General features: G+C 37.2%; 1 protein-coding gene across 1 annotated transcript in view; it reads right to left on the bottom strand.

The window, feature by feature from the left end:
- The window catches only part of KHDRBS2 (KH domain containing, RNA binding, signal transduction associated 2), a 123956-nt gene that overhangs the window by 8553 nt on the left and 99601 nt on the right, over nt 1-15802 (bottom strand). The window contains exon 4 of the mRNA XM_009885408.1: nt 11762-11820. Within this exon, the coding sequence (XP_009883710.1) occupies nt 11762-11820 (59 nt within the window). The remainder of the gene's footprint in view (nt 1-11761; nt 11821-15802) is intronic.

The raw sequence follows: 15802 nt of genomic DNA, 5'->3' as shown, positions 1-15802 counted from the left end.
TTTTGCCAGGATGACACCAGAGAAATTTGCAGACTGTGTAGAAATGGCTGAAAATATTTCTGCAACATGTCTCCACTGCTCTACTTGGATTCCTCTGATACTTCTAAAACTAAAAAGGAAGAAAGAATCCCTTTCTAGAAGATCCTTACCAGCCATAGATGTCATGTCAGATTTTACAAAATACCAGAAACCTGATGAGCAAAACAATGGGGCTTTCACAGCAAGACGTCTTTAGTATCTAATTTTGACAGGGATCATGCCCCTAAAGTCTATGGAATAGGACCACTGACCCACTGAATGGTGAACCCAAGTCTCCCAGTCTCCTTTGGAGTGTATATGCTTCTAATGCTAACTGAAATACGAGTATATATCATTCCCAGTACATGGGGAATGCAGCGGAGGGAAGCAGCTGTCGCACTGACTCTTCAGAATGACGGTTTCCTCCGAATCACCGTTTCCAAGTTCCCACTCATCGGCAGAAGCAATGATCCCAGAAATAGGTTAGAAAAACTATTTTTGCTATTACAGTTGTGTAGGTTAATATATAGTGGAAACCCCTTTTTGCAATTTCCTTATTAATAAAAAATCTTGTCTTTGGGAATGCATTCTCTAGTTAATATAATTACTACATCTGTTTTAAAAGAAGGTAGGCAAAAATGCTTCATGAAATAATTAACTGTACAGTAGAATACAGACTGTGACTTCTTTTCACCCATGTTTTCATACATTTATCTGCCTACGTCCCTTGCTAATCTTTCATACAGTTTCTTTTGTATGGGAGCTCATAGATGCTGCTTTGAAAGGAACGAGCTACATTTTCTACACAATGACGTACAACCAGACATGATTCTAGGCCCAGTCTTCAGACCTAGGATGTTGTTTCCAGAAGTGCCACAGATGGTCTGAAGTCCTCTGGAATACAGAACCAATCAGGAGGGCGATAGGAGAGGGCATGGTGCCCTGTATTACTTAGCAGAGAAAGTCATCCAGTGTATTTGCATCGCCCCTCCCCCAAAAAGTATTAAAAGTTGGGAATGATATATAAAAAATGGAATAAATCAGAGGTGCAGATCTTGGAGAACACCTACAATCAGGGAAAAAAGGCTCAAAACATGCCGTGTGGGAGACAAGTTGCTGGTGAGAACAGTGGAGCCTACTCTTTCTCTGAGAGACTGTGCTAAAATGGAAAGGAAAGAGAGCCTGGACATATTTGATCTTAATAAAGTAACATGTTAATGAAGTGAAAACTGGCAGGGATTTCAGGTGAAGAGCAGGTAAGAGCTGTAGCCTTGCAAAGAGAAAGGTAATTGGGAGAATTGCTATTAAGTTTGTGAATCAGCGTGCCAAAGAGCTGAAGGGATGCACAGGGTGGTCATTGTGTTTTAAAGCTGATTCCTTTTCCTCCTTCTGACTCCCACACAAAGAAACCCTGTGGAGTCTGACCTACCCACTCCCTCGGTGGGGTGCAGCCTGACGTCCAGTCCTTCTGCTCTAGCGGGCTCCTCTCACCCCCTGTCCTATCCACTTCTGACTGTCCCCAGTGTTATCAGGTGTCAAAGACTGTGATTGAAAAGAAATCCAGAGGCAGCTTAATAACTGAGGACCAAGGATTCGTTCTTTCCAGAAATTTGGTGTTATTGTCAACTTGTAACATCTCACAGATGTTGCCATACTTAGCTAAGAAGAAATGTTCTGTGCTTCGCTTTCAGAAACTAAAATTATAGGTTACAGTGGCATCATGGAAACGTAAGAGAGTTTATAGAAGATGAATCTGAGTGTGCTCGGGCATGAGGATTGTTTAGGGTGTGGTAACAAATGTCATAGCAATCTTTTTTCGGTGGCTACTTTGATAAGAAATGTGAAGTCATGGGCATGGCTCTTTTAATTGCACTGGATACTTCTTTCCATTTGCTGTATGTTCCCTGTGAATCAATATTTGAAGCTCACCTTTAGGATACATAGATTAATTGCTATTATCACAGGCGACCAGCACCCTTGGCTTATGATTAATTGAAATGATATATTAGTATTTTACCATTACATTTTTCAATTCATATTGGGTCTTAGTTGCTGTGTTCGCTGTTATATAAATACTTCCAGTATTGATTACAGACATATTGATATATTAGCTGGGACCATCTTTAAAGATTATTGTTTGATCAATTGCTTGTAGACTCAGTAGCTCTGATCTACTGTTTAAATACAGAATTTAAGTTAGATTTTTTTTCTTACTGGAGAGCTAGAATGAAGAAAAGGTCACAGTATTGTTAACCTGTGAAATTCCTTTGAATGTGGGATCACTAAATGGTATAATTTATAACAGAGAGAGATACATATGAAGTTGTTTCTGTCTTACTATTTTACCTATGTAGTATTGAAAGCACAGAAAAATTCATAGTGGACCATCTACCCCAATATTCTACCCCAAGCAATGGCTACCATCACATACCTAAATGTATTCTAGTGCAAGATTCAAGAAAAGCACATATTCAGAGCACTTTTTTTCTACTCTTCAGTCACCATTCTGCAACCTTGTCATGGAATTTTCCAGCATGGAATAAAACTTTTGCAAATGCAAAGAAGGCAACAATACAAGTAATTCAAAGGCAGATCATATTAACAGATGCTTTAAAATTAAAAAATACATATTAACAGCATGTGATTTGCATATGAATATGTTATTTTCTAATAATTTTGCATTTATATGCATTGCTTCTTCCCTGTAATAATAAAGACCTGATCACTTCTTCTTCCTGGCAACTTATTTAACATCTGACTATTGCCCACGATTTTTGGGCACAATTTCATTCATCTCTGGTCAATTATTTTGGGACAGGTGGCCAGGAAGAGATAAAAAGAGCTATTCTGTTTAGATAGTAAAGACATATATAAGAGCAATTAGGATGATGGTTTAATTTGATTTGCTATTTAGCTTTCAGTGCTATTAGAAACATAGAAGTTGCTTTAATTCAGAATAAAATAGTTTTCTTTCCCATGAGGAAAAAAATCTCTACCTTCTTTGCAAGGTCATTACACTGCACACATTTGGAGAGAGCACACTGCACTAGAGATGGAGTATAAGTGGCATTTAGGAACTGTGATTACTAGCTCTACTCCTTGTTTGCTCAGTGACCTTGGATAATTGTTTAATATTTTGTGGTATGGCTTCCTCACTGGTAGAATGAGACAGGAATACCTACTTCCCTGGGGTGTTCTGAGATGTAATTAATTGCCTGAGCAATGAGAGAGAAGTGCTATAGATGTGCTGAGCAGAAGACCCAATAGAAACCAGACATTTAACTTTAAAATGAGAACACTGAAAATTAGAATGATTTTCTTTGGATAATTCAATTTGTGCTGTCTTTCTAGTAAGCCTCCAAACTTTTCCCTTTATGAAAAGATGGGTGGAGACTAAGTACTAAGCAACGATTGGAAACTTTGCCCTACACAAGCTAATAACTAAATTCAGCTAACATTGACAAAGCCAGGATTTCACCCCACAAATCCACACAGAAAAGACTGTTGCACTTTTCTTGTGTCATAATTGGCCAAGTATATATTATTTTAGACAAAAATTCAAGAACAGATTTTGTCCTTTTTTTTCTTTTTTTAAGAGAGCACCCACTTATTTTTTCACTCTCTTGCTCTCTTTTTGTTTATCTGCAAAGCCTGCAATATACACAGGATTTTCTGACTTGATACTATGCATTTTATAATTTTGTGAGAAGACTAGATGAAGTGGCTATCTTTCAAATCACAAATGGTACCTTTCTTATTTGAAAGATGGAATCTTGTCAGGAGACAAAAAAAGTTTTTAAAACATAGACACAAAACTACTATGCTTACTTATACCGTGATAAATACCACTTATTTTACTAAACCTACTGCATATGCAATATATATGGCTTAAAAAATTGAATGCTAGGTAAACCTCGTGGTTTAATAGCCCATTTTCTGGACTTAGCTGAAACCGTTTTAAAAAGTGACTGTCCCTGTGCTTGACATGTCCCTATGCTTGTTCTCTTCAGGAGGGCAAACAAATTAGATTGCATGGATATTCCAAATCTACTTTAGTATTGTGAACTGCCCTCCCTTAAACTGGTAGTGGAGAATCACAGAAATCCTCCAGCTGACCCAGCACTGGAGCAGATGAGGAGCCCTCGTGCACTCGTGGGTTAAGTAATGCCAGCAAGAGAAGCACTAATGACTGCTGGAGAAAATAATTTCTTACAACGCTTGAGCCTCTTTTGCAGTGAACATCTGCCTCAGACAGGAGAGGAGCAGCTTTGGGGTTCCCAGGTAACCAGTTTGGGAAACTGCAACACAGGGAGGGGACAGGCTATTACCAGTGTTGCTGTGAGGTGACTGTGAATGTGACAGCCCGGAGGTAGTTTTATTTTTGTCTTATTTTCAGTAAAAATTATTTTTCTATTACTTTATGGTAATACAACATGTAGCGTGCAGTGATACACTGTGTCTGGAATTATACAGATGGTCAACACTACATGCACATCAGTATTACAGGGCTTTTTTCTTGGATTCTCCAAATCTACGGTTCCTATAGTGAAAGACAGTGAAATTACCATTTGAAATACTACATGGGAAAGTTTTGCATGATTTACTTATTCTTATTCTGTCATAGAAAATGATTTATAATTCAGAAATAATAGAGAAAGCACAACAAGTTGCTATAAATTAAAAGCACTTTCTTCTCATGCTGCATGCAGACTTTTTTTCAGTGTTGCAGCATAACAGCTGAAGTACAAATGTTTTAGGATATGCAGCTAGTTAAAAGAATGTGACCAGTTTAAATATGGAACTTTCTAAAGAATTATAGCCTAATTTAAGCACTGATTTGACAAAATGGCAATAATTTTAGTATCATCCCCACAGTAGCCATCATCACTGAATTCAAAATGTATTCCCTTTTTCTGCAGACTTTCAAAATCATGCTCTTATGAAAATCATAAATCTCTTCTGAGGGAATGAATACCATTTGGGAGACAGCTAATGTGATTCCTCCAGAAAAAGAATTGATAACATTTTTCAGAAAATCAAGGAAATGCTTTTGACAGTTCATTTTGTCCCATGGAGTAGGAACTGGATCTCTGATACCCTAGTAAGTATAGGAATGACTGAAATAGAAGATTAAAGGAGGACAATTTATTCGGTATGTCTTCTGTCAATATGCAGTAGAAATCTTCAATGACTCCTGTTTCTGGTGGAAGAAAAAATAGAGCGCTGTACAGGAAGACTCAGGAGCACTTCTGTGTTCCCAGGGCTGGGTGTACACCTGCCCCAAATAGGAACGATCTGCAGAGTTCTTGGTTTCTAGAGATTTTTTTCCATTTCAGACCAGCCCTAGTTTGAGCCTCTGAACTGAATTCTCACAAACAGTTGTGAGTGCATCTTCTGGTTTAGTTTCAAACTAAAAGTCATGTACTGTGAGCCCACTCAGTGATGTGAAAAGAAGAGGAATAAATGGAGACTATTGGGAAATATGCTTCAAAAAAGCACTTCTGGTTCTACCCTCCTCTAGAAATACCCAGCATGTGCTAACTTGCCTGCCAGGTGCTCTGCACAGCAGAAAGACTCCAACACAGTGGAGCAATCTGTGTCCTGTTGCCTCTGAGATGTCTAATCAATGCTACGATGCTACAAGAGCTAGAAACCAAAGTTTTCTTTGGTATGTTGCAAGTCATATTTCCTGTTAGACACCAAATGTACATACTCAGATGATATTAATGTACATCAGTGCACATTAGCAAGGCTTTATTAATTAGCGTTAGTAAAAATCTTACCTGCCAATCACAAGCTATGTGAAGTCAAATGCTGCAATGAGGAGAATCAAACCTATGTCTCTTACATCTGCATATCAGTCACTACCTTATCTGAGCACTTGATTTCCTACATTCGAAAACTTAAATGGGGCTAGGCTAGAAAAAAACAGGGTAAGAAACCCTTAGCATCCTGAGCATAATGACTATTGGAAGCAATGACCTACAATACCAAAGTTGTTATTGAAAATGAAGAAGGAACTTGGACTTGACAGACGAACAAACCTCGTATCATCACCTGCAGAGCAATTGCTAAGAAATGCTTTTTCAAAATTTACAAATATTTTTCTGTATACATTGCAGCATGGCTTCATCTGGTTTCATCACTGCCATAGATTATTCAACACAGGGTTTATTTCATATTAGGATGGTAGTTACTTGAGTTTCTCCATGAAATGGTCATGCTTATGTCTCATCATGAAGTTATGAGAATTTATTTTTCCTAAGGTAACATTTCTTCAATCAACCTGTCTATCAGAATTCCTGAAATTTGAGCCCTCCATACACTCTCTCCTCCCCAAATTTCATCACTATATATTTATTTTTACTCTTACTTGTTTGGCAGAAACTATTATTTTTATTTTAAAAAAACCCAACCCCAAACAAAACAACATAGGTAATACAGTCTTCAGGCCAAACACAAAATTAAAAAATAAACAAGATAATAAAAAAGTAGTGGAACATGCCTGCACATTTTTACTTGTTAGCCCTATAAAGCACTATAAAGAATTTGTTTATGAAGTGCTGCCTGTGTAGAGGATTACTTAGTAAAGTAATTGTCATCACAACAGCAAAGCTCTCATATTGAGAGACTGGCAAATAATTATTTGTGAAATAGTCAGTTAAATCATTGTGGCAGCATTTTACAACTTAAAGGGTGTCTTACATTAAAAGGACTTATAGTAAACAATTATACTCTCCAATTTTAATTAAAGATAGAATTATCCTAAAACCAAATACCAGTTGTTTACAAGTGAGCACTCAACGCTAAACTGGAGTAGAACATGCACTACAAAATGTGGTAATTAGAGAAAATGTGCGCATTTGAAGATTTTTGGTAAAGAAAGAGCACACAAATAATGATGTCTCCTTACTGCAATGGCAGCCCATGCAGTAAACAGCCTTGCCAGCTTTTCCTGTATAGTAACAGGAATGTAAGTGGAGTTCACTATGTCTTCCCTCTTTGTGTAGGAGACAAGGTACAGATAAACCTTCCTAACTCTTGCCTAAGGCCTTTGGCAGATGGTGTTATTCTAATTTAATTGTTGTGGTTTAGGAGGTTATAGACTTTAACTACCTCCTTTTACCCTCTACCTAAGGTTTCTGCTTTTTAGGTAATAGCAACAGAAGTCCATGTGTACTGGCCTCTCAGATACTGCAGTTCATGACCTGACATAAAAACATAAATCACCATCATTTTCAGGTAATTCACAAGGCGGAATATGCACCAGGCTGTGAACTCCAGCATCTGTCAACATGCACGCTCTTACTTTCCTCCATCCTCACTATGGCAGTATCAACCTTTGGAAGCAGAGGCAGGAGCCTCTTCAGCCTTCTGCAGCAGGAAGTGGCAGAGCTCATCTGCTGGAGTCCCCAGCCCAGGGAAGAACTAAGACAGAAACGGTATCTGACAAATAAAACCTTGAGTGCCCTGATCACTGCAAGGGAGAAAAAGGATTCAGATGAACTGTGAGGCAGGTCAGATATCGTTAGTATAGCTTATGAGGTACTGGACATGCCTTGCTAGCGAGTCTAGAGTGACTTAACACAGCACAACACTTGTATTGAGAATGCTGGTTCCTCTAAAAGACAGGGAAAAGGAGAAAGAAATGAGAACATGAATGGTTTACAAAGGCCTTTTCCTTTACAGTAGTCCTGTCCAGTGAAGGTGCTTTTTGGACTTGGGCACGACATTACATATGGGCAGGAAAGATTCTTAGTTACCAAATTTTTAGTTGTGCATTTTATCCTAATGGATTTATAAGACAAATTGTTAAATTTGTGTTTTCACTAGATACCTCCTCAGATGACAACAGTGCTAGAAGGAAAGCCACAAAATTATTAAAATATAATGAGAGTAATGGATATAAAGTTGGGGTTTTTTTAATAAATTTATCCATTTTCATGCCTTCTGTTTTAAAACATAAGCATCATCATCAAGTTAAAATGACAGTCATCCTAGTTTAGACTCCTAGATTTAAATTCGTGTCTGTAGATATCAAGACTTTCAGTAACACAAGTATCATAAAATGTTTATTGAGTGTGATTAAAGGTGAGGATGCTTTACATTTTTGAAAATTGTACAGTACTTTAAGTGACTGGCCTTTTAGTTTTGAAGTGCCTGCTAAAGATATTTCTTTATCACTCGAGGAAGCTTATAAGGGCTACGTCCACAAGATTTCCAGGCATATGTCCCAAATTTATGTTCCTCAGTCCAGAACAGTGATCTCCAAAATTCTCTATCAGTAACTGCACAATCCTGATCCTATCAAAAATTGGTAGGAATCTCATAATTCCCTAGTAAAGTATTTCCAGGTGCCCAGAGGCTGCTGTAGGGAATGCTTTGAAGTGTCTCTACTTTGATCCTTCTGAGAGACTGTGTGGCAAGCATATCAAATCACCACAGAGTCAGAGTATCTAACTGCATGACAGGGTCCTGTGCTATGAAATTTCATTCATGGAACATCCTCAAGTCATAGGAAATAGTGGGATTTTACATATATCCCTCTCAGGTGCCATTGTCATTGTCTTGGGGGGGTGCTTGGTTGGATTTGGAAGGGATTGAATTCTCAGGAACCTTCACATCAGAAACTGAACAAGGAGTCAAGGCAATTAACCGAAGTTGTGGATTCTACAGTGGGGAAAAGTGTATAAGAATTCATCTTGCACAGCCTCAGATAAGCAATTTAGGCCATTTCTTGTTTACTACTTTCATCTAATCAAAAGAGAGAGGAACTCCCTGAGAATGACATGGTGTTCAGGTGGGCTTTGCTCTGAAACACCGCTGTGATTTTTGCAACCCTATCGTGAATAATCCATAAATGCATAAAACTTAAGAACTTCTGAGGAAACAGTGCCCTCAGTCAGACTTCTCCACAAGCTCTTTTAAAAGGAACATAGAAGAACACATGAGACAAAAACCACCTGCTAATTCTCAGGAGCCCAGAGAGAAAGAAAAGTCATAGCAGGCAGCTCATATGGGAGTAATATGCTGCTATATAATACGTAACAAACTACAGAGAGCTCTGTATTATACTTAAAAAAAAATAAATTAAGAACTAAGTAGCATTGTTATTTGATTGAATCTGCTTCATGAAAAAGAATAAAAGGAAACCTTCTCGGGTACTCCCTAAAGATAAGTGGGAAGCAAGAGGATGCATGGGAGAAAATAAAGAAGTGCCAACCTAGTCAATTTTTGAGAATTCAGACACTGTTCTTGGAGGGGATAAGTGTGAAAAGACAATTAGTTACAACAAATGGCTAAGAGACGACAACAACAACAAGACATCAGTTCTATGTTCATGCACCATTTGTGCGTGGTCTTATTCAGAGTTTGGGGGAATTCTGAATTACAGAGGTGTGCCAGAAAGGATTGTAAAGGAGGAATATAGCCTTGTTGTGGAAGGTAAAACAAGGTGTGAAACTGAACTGGGGCGAAAGAAAGACTCCTGATTCCTGCAGGATGGTGAAATATGAGGGATAGCTGTTTTTATACAGTGGGATGGATTCAGAAGATTCACAATGAATTGCAAGACATCCTGAAAAAGAAGTAGAGAACTAGGAACAATTCTGTGGGAACAGAGAATTAGGGTAAAAGTTACATGAGGATGAGAAAGGGTGGCACCAGACTGCTTATTGGCTGGGTGGGAGACACTGAAAAAGTCTCATATGGAGAGAACATCAGTATATGTACCAAGAATTCAGAAAATGAGGAAGTTAAGAATATATTTTATAGCTCTGTATACTCAGATTAGCTCTTCAGATAAATGGTGGTGACTCTGGGATGATGGAAGTTCATGCACAGGTTTCTGTAACACAGAACTAGTGAATTTACTAATCTGCTAAAGTAAGTGAACCAAGAGGAGCACAAAGACTCACATAGAAATGTATCTGATTTGAGAAAGTAGAAAAATAGCCATTTGGAATACAATTCCATTTTTAAGTTTATTCCAGGTCACTGATAAAACTATTCCAGAATTTTGTATTCAAATGCCAGCTCAGAAAATTTTTTAAGCAAAAAAGCAAGTCGACAGTTATCTACTACGCATTTTAAGACAAGTCTAGCAAAGGAAACCCAAGCATTTTGAGTTTGTTTCAGCCGCTAAATGGCAAAAAAATGTAGCTTCATGGAGGGCATAAATTCAGTCATGATCCCCCTCTTTGAACACTTTGTAAACCTTAACTAATTAATCCATTCAAAAGCCCAGCTGGGAAAACAAGTAATATTCTTCTAGTTTTACAAATGAGCGATTGAAGGAAGAGTGACATTACTTTAAATGTCTTGCCCAAACACACAGAGAGTCTGCATGGGGAAGTCTAGTTAGAAGTTAAGCAATGGGTAATTCTTACTGCTGAGCTCAGACTACACTTTTCTGCATTGCCCAAAACTTTAGCAGTGCATTTGGGAGGACAGATGGAGAGTCGAGCTGTAGAGGGGAGGAAAGGTCTTTCACTGCAGATATTAAAAAAAGTACGTACAATAAGGAAACAAAACTAAGGGTAATCGAACCACACACATTCGTATGGATAAGTTATAATTATTATTACTTGTTTACCACTGAAAATGTGCTTTACTGCACATTGTATTATCCAAATGGATTGCAAGTACTGATTATACAAAAAATTAAGTTATTTCTGATTATGCAATGCAATCATTTTGACATGTCCTGATTTCTGTGCAAATACAAAGGAAGCTGCAATTTCACATTACAGTGACATTTGCTTCACAGCTGCATGAATAACATTATTTCTTTCAAGTAACAATTCTTATATAAATAAACCCTTACTGTAACTTGTACTTGCAGCATCATTTCCAGCAGCTCACATTTTCACAATGCTCTGGAAGTCACCATATAAGCTTACAATACTTTATTAGTAGTACTAAATAAAGCACGACATCTCTGCTGAATATACTAGAGTCAGTCTTAAGCTGACAATAGTCCGCATCACTCTATTATTTCAGTGAAAATGTGAGAGTCAGATTCAGTGTGTCATCTGATGGTAAAATGCACTGCAAATATAAATGACAGGAAAAGACAGAAGAGATTCTAATTAGTTGTTAAAACACATGACTAATATCGAACCTAGAAAATGGGCTGTACACGTTGTTGGAGCAACGCTTTATTTTCCTCTCATGCCCTCTGTTCCTGTGAAGTGGAACTATTCCAGCTCAGACACAGACTCGGTGGGGAGAGGTGCAAAAAGTACAGTGCTTCCTCTACTCGCACTGTCTGGTGTGGCACAAGATAGTCCTTTCCCTCTTGGTGCAGTGGGGATTCCCATGGTGGTACAGCACCCTCTCTTTCCACTTTCATTAGGTCTATATTTCAAAATCTTACAAAACTTGATGGTTGAAGAGATGCATATGACAGTAGCAGATGCACAGTATTTTTGGCACATCAAGCAGACTGCAACTTAACACTGTGAAATATATTCAGGCGCTAATCACGAACTTGTGTTGCTGTTAAAGCTGATCTGTGACTGTGATTAATTGGCTTTGTAATTTTGATCAAAACTGATCTGTCTAATTTTCTGGTCCTACTTCAATAAGTCAAACCTCACCCTAAAGTTCCACAAATCCATTTTATTTGGTCTTTGTAAAAGCAGTGAAAGAAAGAAAAGTATGTGGAAGTAATTTCTGAGTTGTCAGTGACAGATTTTTTCTGTTGATTTCATACTTTTGCTGAAGATAGAATAGACCTTACCGTAGCTGTCATAAGCCTCTTCGCTTGTTCCGTGACCATAGTCATAATATTCAGGCACACTGTAACAGATTCAGATAGCCATGTCACTATTATCATACGTAACCAACCCAAAATGAAAACAGAGCATAGAAAATGAAACATATCTTAACGCTTTTACACGATAGCTTAGTCCAGCTAGTTTCAGAGGTAGTGAGAATTTAAAAAATATGAAGGAAAATGTATCAGTGACAATAACAGCTATTATACAGGACATCACATTTCTTATCTACTGAGCATAAAGCAAAATTGGTTCTAAATATGTAAACCTAGGAGATGTGACAAACACTGGCAGAAATTCTATTTGCAAAAATAAGGTCTGAAAAAAGACCATCCACTTTATTATTCACTATTGTTAAACTGCCAGAAGAAGTGTTAATCTCATTTATCTGTAATTCCAAACATTTATGCGGTATCAAACTCAGCACAGTTTGTTTTCCCCAAAGCCAACTGCATTGTATTTGTGTAACCTGTAAAATACTCATCTTTACCAAAACCACTGATAAGTTTTCAGCTTTTCTCCTGAAGAAGAAAAGTCTGTTTCCACTGCTTGTAGAAACATGATTCTCCACAACCTTTGTCCTTATGCAGTTATTGGACACCTATGGAAAGTTTTATACAGTAATTGACAAAATGCATACTGAAAGTAGTGAGGTTGAAGGAGTGGAAAATCAGACTTAGAGTCTCAAATCCACTTTTTCACTGCTTTCTGTTCATTCAATAAAATTATGTATGGTCATATTAATATGTTATCAAAAGACTTCAGATCATAGTTACACCCCGACAATCAGCAATCCCCAGCTAGTACCTGGAGTGGACAACCAGAAAATCTGACCTCTAAGACATAATGAAATGGAATTTTTCACACTTTTTCTTGACTGCTATTATTATTTACAGTTTGTACTGTGTATTTGGTACCTGGCACCAAATTCAACATCAGACTATTGGTGTTACCAGGTACCAGGTAGCCATAACAAGAATCAGTCTCTGCCCAGAAAAACTTACAAACTCCACCAATTCTACTATATTGTATTTCTTCAGTCTGTAGTGAACCAAACAGAAAATGTAACACTTTCTCTGTTGTTAATTTTTTGGTATTATCACTTTTGCTTCTTTTTCCTTGGACACTGTGTGAGATGGACTCTTGCAAAATGAACAGAAGCAGGCAATCAGCTCGATATTGCACTATTTATAACATTATTGCTCAGGCAATTTTCCATATTAGATTACCATCTTAAAAATATTAGTTTACACTTGAAAGAGAAGCTTAGTTGACAGTAGAGTGTACATAAAAATATTTCACAAATGCAACAGAGATAAACAAGCAATCTGTAACAATTACTTTCTTAAAATAATTTTGACTTCTTTGTTCACAAACGCCTGTAATCAGATTTTTAATTTTTCAAACTTAATAGCTATTCATAACTATTCTTGGAATAATTTCTGAGAATAATTCATGTGCTGTATCTCACTTGAGTGCACTGATTGCATGTATCTGATAACTGACAGTCAAGTTGTTTTGATTTGGGACACTTGTTAGGCACAGCTCTCATAGTCAGTTTTCAGCTACAAATATCTGTGGGAGTTTTTTGAACTGAAAATGTGGCTATAATTGCTGTGCATTAATTTGGCAATTTAGCCAGAAGTCATTCATGTGAGTGGATAGTACACTGATGTCAATATCTCAGACAGATGAAATTCATTTGCTAAAGCAGTTTCAGAAAGTGGACACACAAGCGATGTGAATGAAAATGAAGTTAATACTTTTACATATTTTTTCCAGTGCCATCCAAGTTCTATAGGACATAATCACTGCAGAGCGTTACCCTCCAGGATAACGGGAGCTATTCAGTCGCTTGAAAATTAATTATCTAAACATATACACCCTCCTATCGAATTGGTGCAAGAAACAAACAGGAAGAATACATCTTTTATTTGTTGGACATACTAAGCATTCTGTACCATTTTGCAATGATTCTAGTAGCCAGCTAAATAAAATTACAGGATTATGCAAGGTGAACTACAGAACTGGCAACGTCAAGGTTAAATCATGTATATAGTCATATCTACAGAGCTCGTGGTTTAGACCTAAGAAATTACTTGAAACGTAGAGAACAGACAGATGACATACCACTCAGATCTGGCAGACAGCAGTATGAAAGAATCTCATGTAATACAATTTAAGCGGCAGCATTTTGGCATACTGCCTGCTTTTCTGGGTGGAGGAGGGTGTTGGACCAGTGAGTGGAGTAACAGGAGAAGAAACCCCACAACTCTCATCTTCTGTCAGCGGTAAGATGCTAATAAACCTTCCTGATACATTTTACAAAACCAAGGGGCTGCATTCAAAGGTCAGCTTTAAAAGGAGTTCATTTGGGACCCAGTCCAAAGGCTAATAAGTTACCAACAGCAGTCCTGTTTCAGCGGTCACTGAGTAGGGCCTTGAGCTATTCCCATCAATATAACATCCAGTGAAATGCAAGAGTTGCAAGAGCAGGTAAAAATTCATCGCTACGTTATTGTTGTTGCACGTTTTTATTAGAGAAAAACCACACAATCATACAGACAATAAGGATGTGAGATAAAAATCCTGCACAGTGAATATTCGGAACTGAAATACATTATAAACAGAATATAAAGTTAATACACAAACTGTTAAAATAAGAAACAAGCTGTATTGCAACTGCAGAAAGGAAGTGATTTGGTATATACTGCATATTCGATGTCTGTGAGCACAATACTTAACACATTTCTGAAAACGCATAATTCATAGCACAACGCATGATTGTGATCTAAGTTCTCCAACTTTATTTCCCTGAACAATATACATTTTTCATAGATTTGAGCCAAATTGGTATTTCAAATTCCTTGCTATCTCATATTAGATAATGTTTTGAACAGTACCTAAGTGAAGGAAATTTATTTCTTAGTGTGAAACACCTGATTTAAACTCATATTTTGTGAGCCCAACTGCTTATCCATTGGTCTGCTCTATTTTAAACCTTTCTGAATATTCACTACAATCTATTACATGCATTTATTTGTAAATGTTTTCCTTTGTTTTTTTATTAAAGTGAATAATGAATGATATTTATAAAAATGGGTGATAAAATATGGCTTTACATACATAAGATCGTTTTTTAATTACTGAACTACAGAGAGATGTAGTTCTTTAGCATTATGCCCAACTGTGGAAGGAAACAATCAGCAAATGCATTTAGCATAAGTAAAACTTGTTTATATAATTTTAAAGTTCTCAGACTGTTCCTGGAAAATTTGGTGATCATAAGCTCTAGAAACCTCAGGCTCTCTTGGCGGTGCTAATTGGAAACAAGACACCATTATCTGTCATTAGCATTCATTACTTTCAAGCAACATGAAGTGTAATTTACTTAAGTACATGCACCCACCTGAAAGCAGGATGCAATACATTTTATAAAGCAGATAAGATTAGCTCATTTACAACTTTTCCGTTTTCACTCCTAAATTTTCAAAGCATGGCACTATAACACCAGACTTCTGAAACACAGAGGCCTTGATGTGCCGTGACTTAGGCTTAAGTAACCTTCTACACATACCACTTGTGGAACAATTGGTATACATGGGACTATGAATCTTATGTGTAGTTTAATTATTTTTATATCTCAAATGGCTCGCAATCTGAGAACCTCTGATGTAATTTTTCTCTGTCTAGATGACATTTTTGCAACAGAGATGTATGATTCCTCATTCCTATTCTGTGGGCAAGAAGATTAATAATATGTATATTGCTAATCTTCATAACCTATTTATGCTTCTTTTAACATAACTGCTGGTTTTGGTTAGTGCTTTTGAACCTGTTACTTTTAAGGATTTGGGATCAAATTTTCCATAAACTTGTGATGTCTTCTTTTCATGCAGATAAAGCCAAATCTGTTCCAAAAAAAAGAACACAAAAGATGTTCCTTATTTGAGAGTTAAGGGCCCCCTGAGCTGCCTTCCAACCTGAATTATCTGGTGCTCCTA

Source organism: Charadrius vociferus, unplaced genomic scaffold (assembly GCF_000708025.1).
Source record: "Charadrius vociferus isolate BGI_N301 unplaced genomic scaffold, ASM70802v2 scaffold945, whole genome shotgun sequence".
NCBI lineage: Eukaryota > Metazoa > Chordata > Aves > Charadriiformes > Charadriidae > Charadrius > Charadrius vociferus.
The sequence above is the reverse complement of the archived record's forward strand: the minus strand, read 5'-3'. Positions and strand labels throughout refer to the sequence as shown.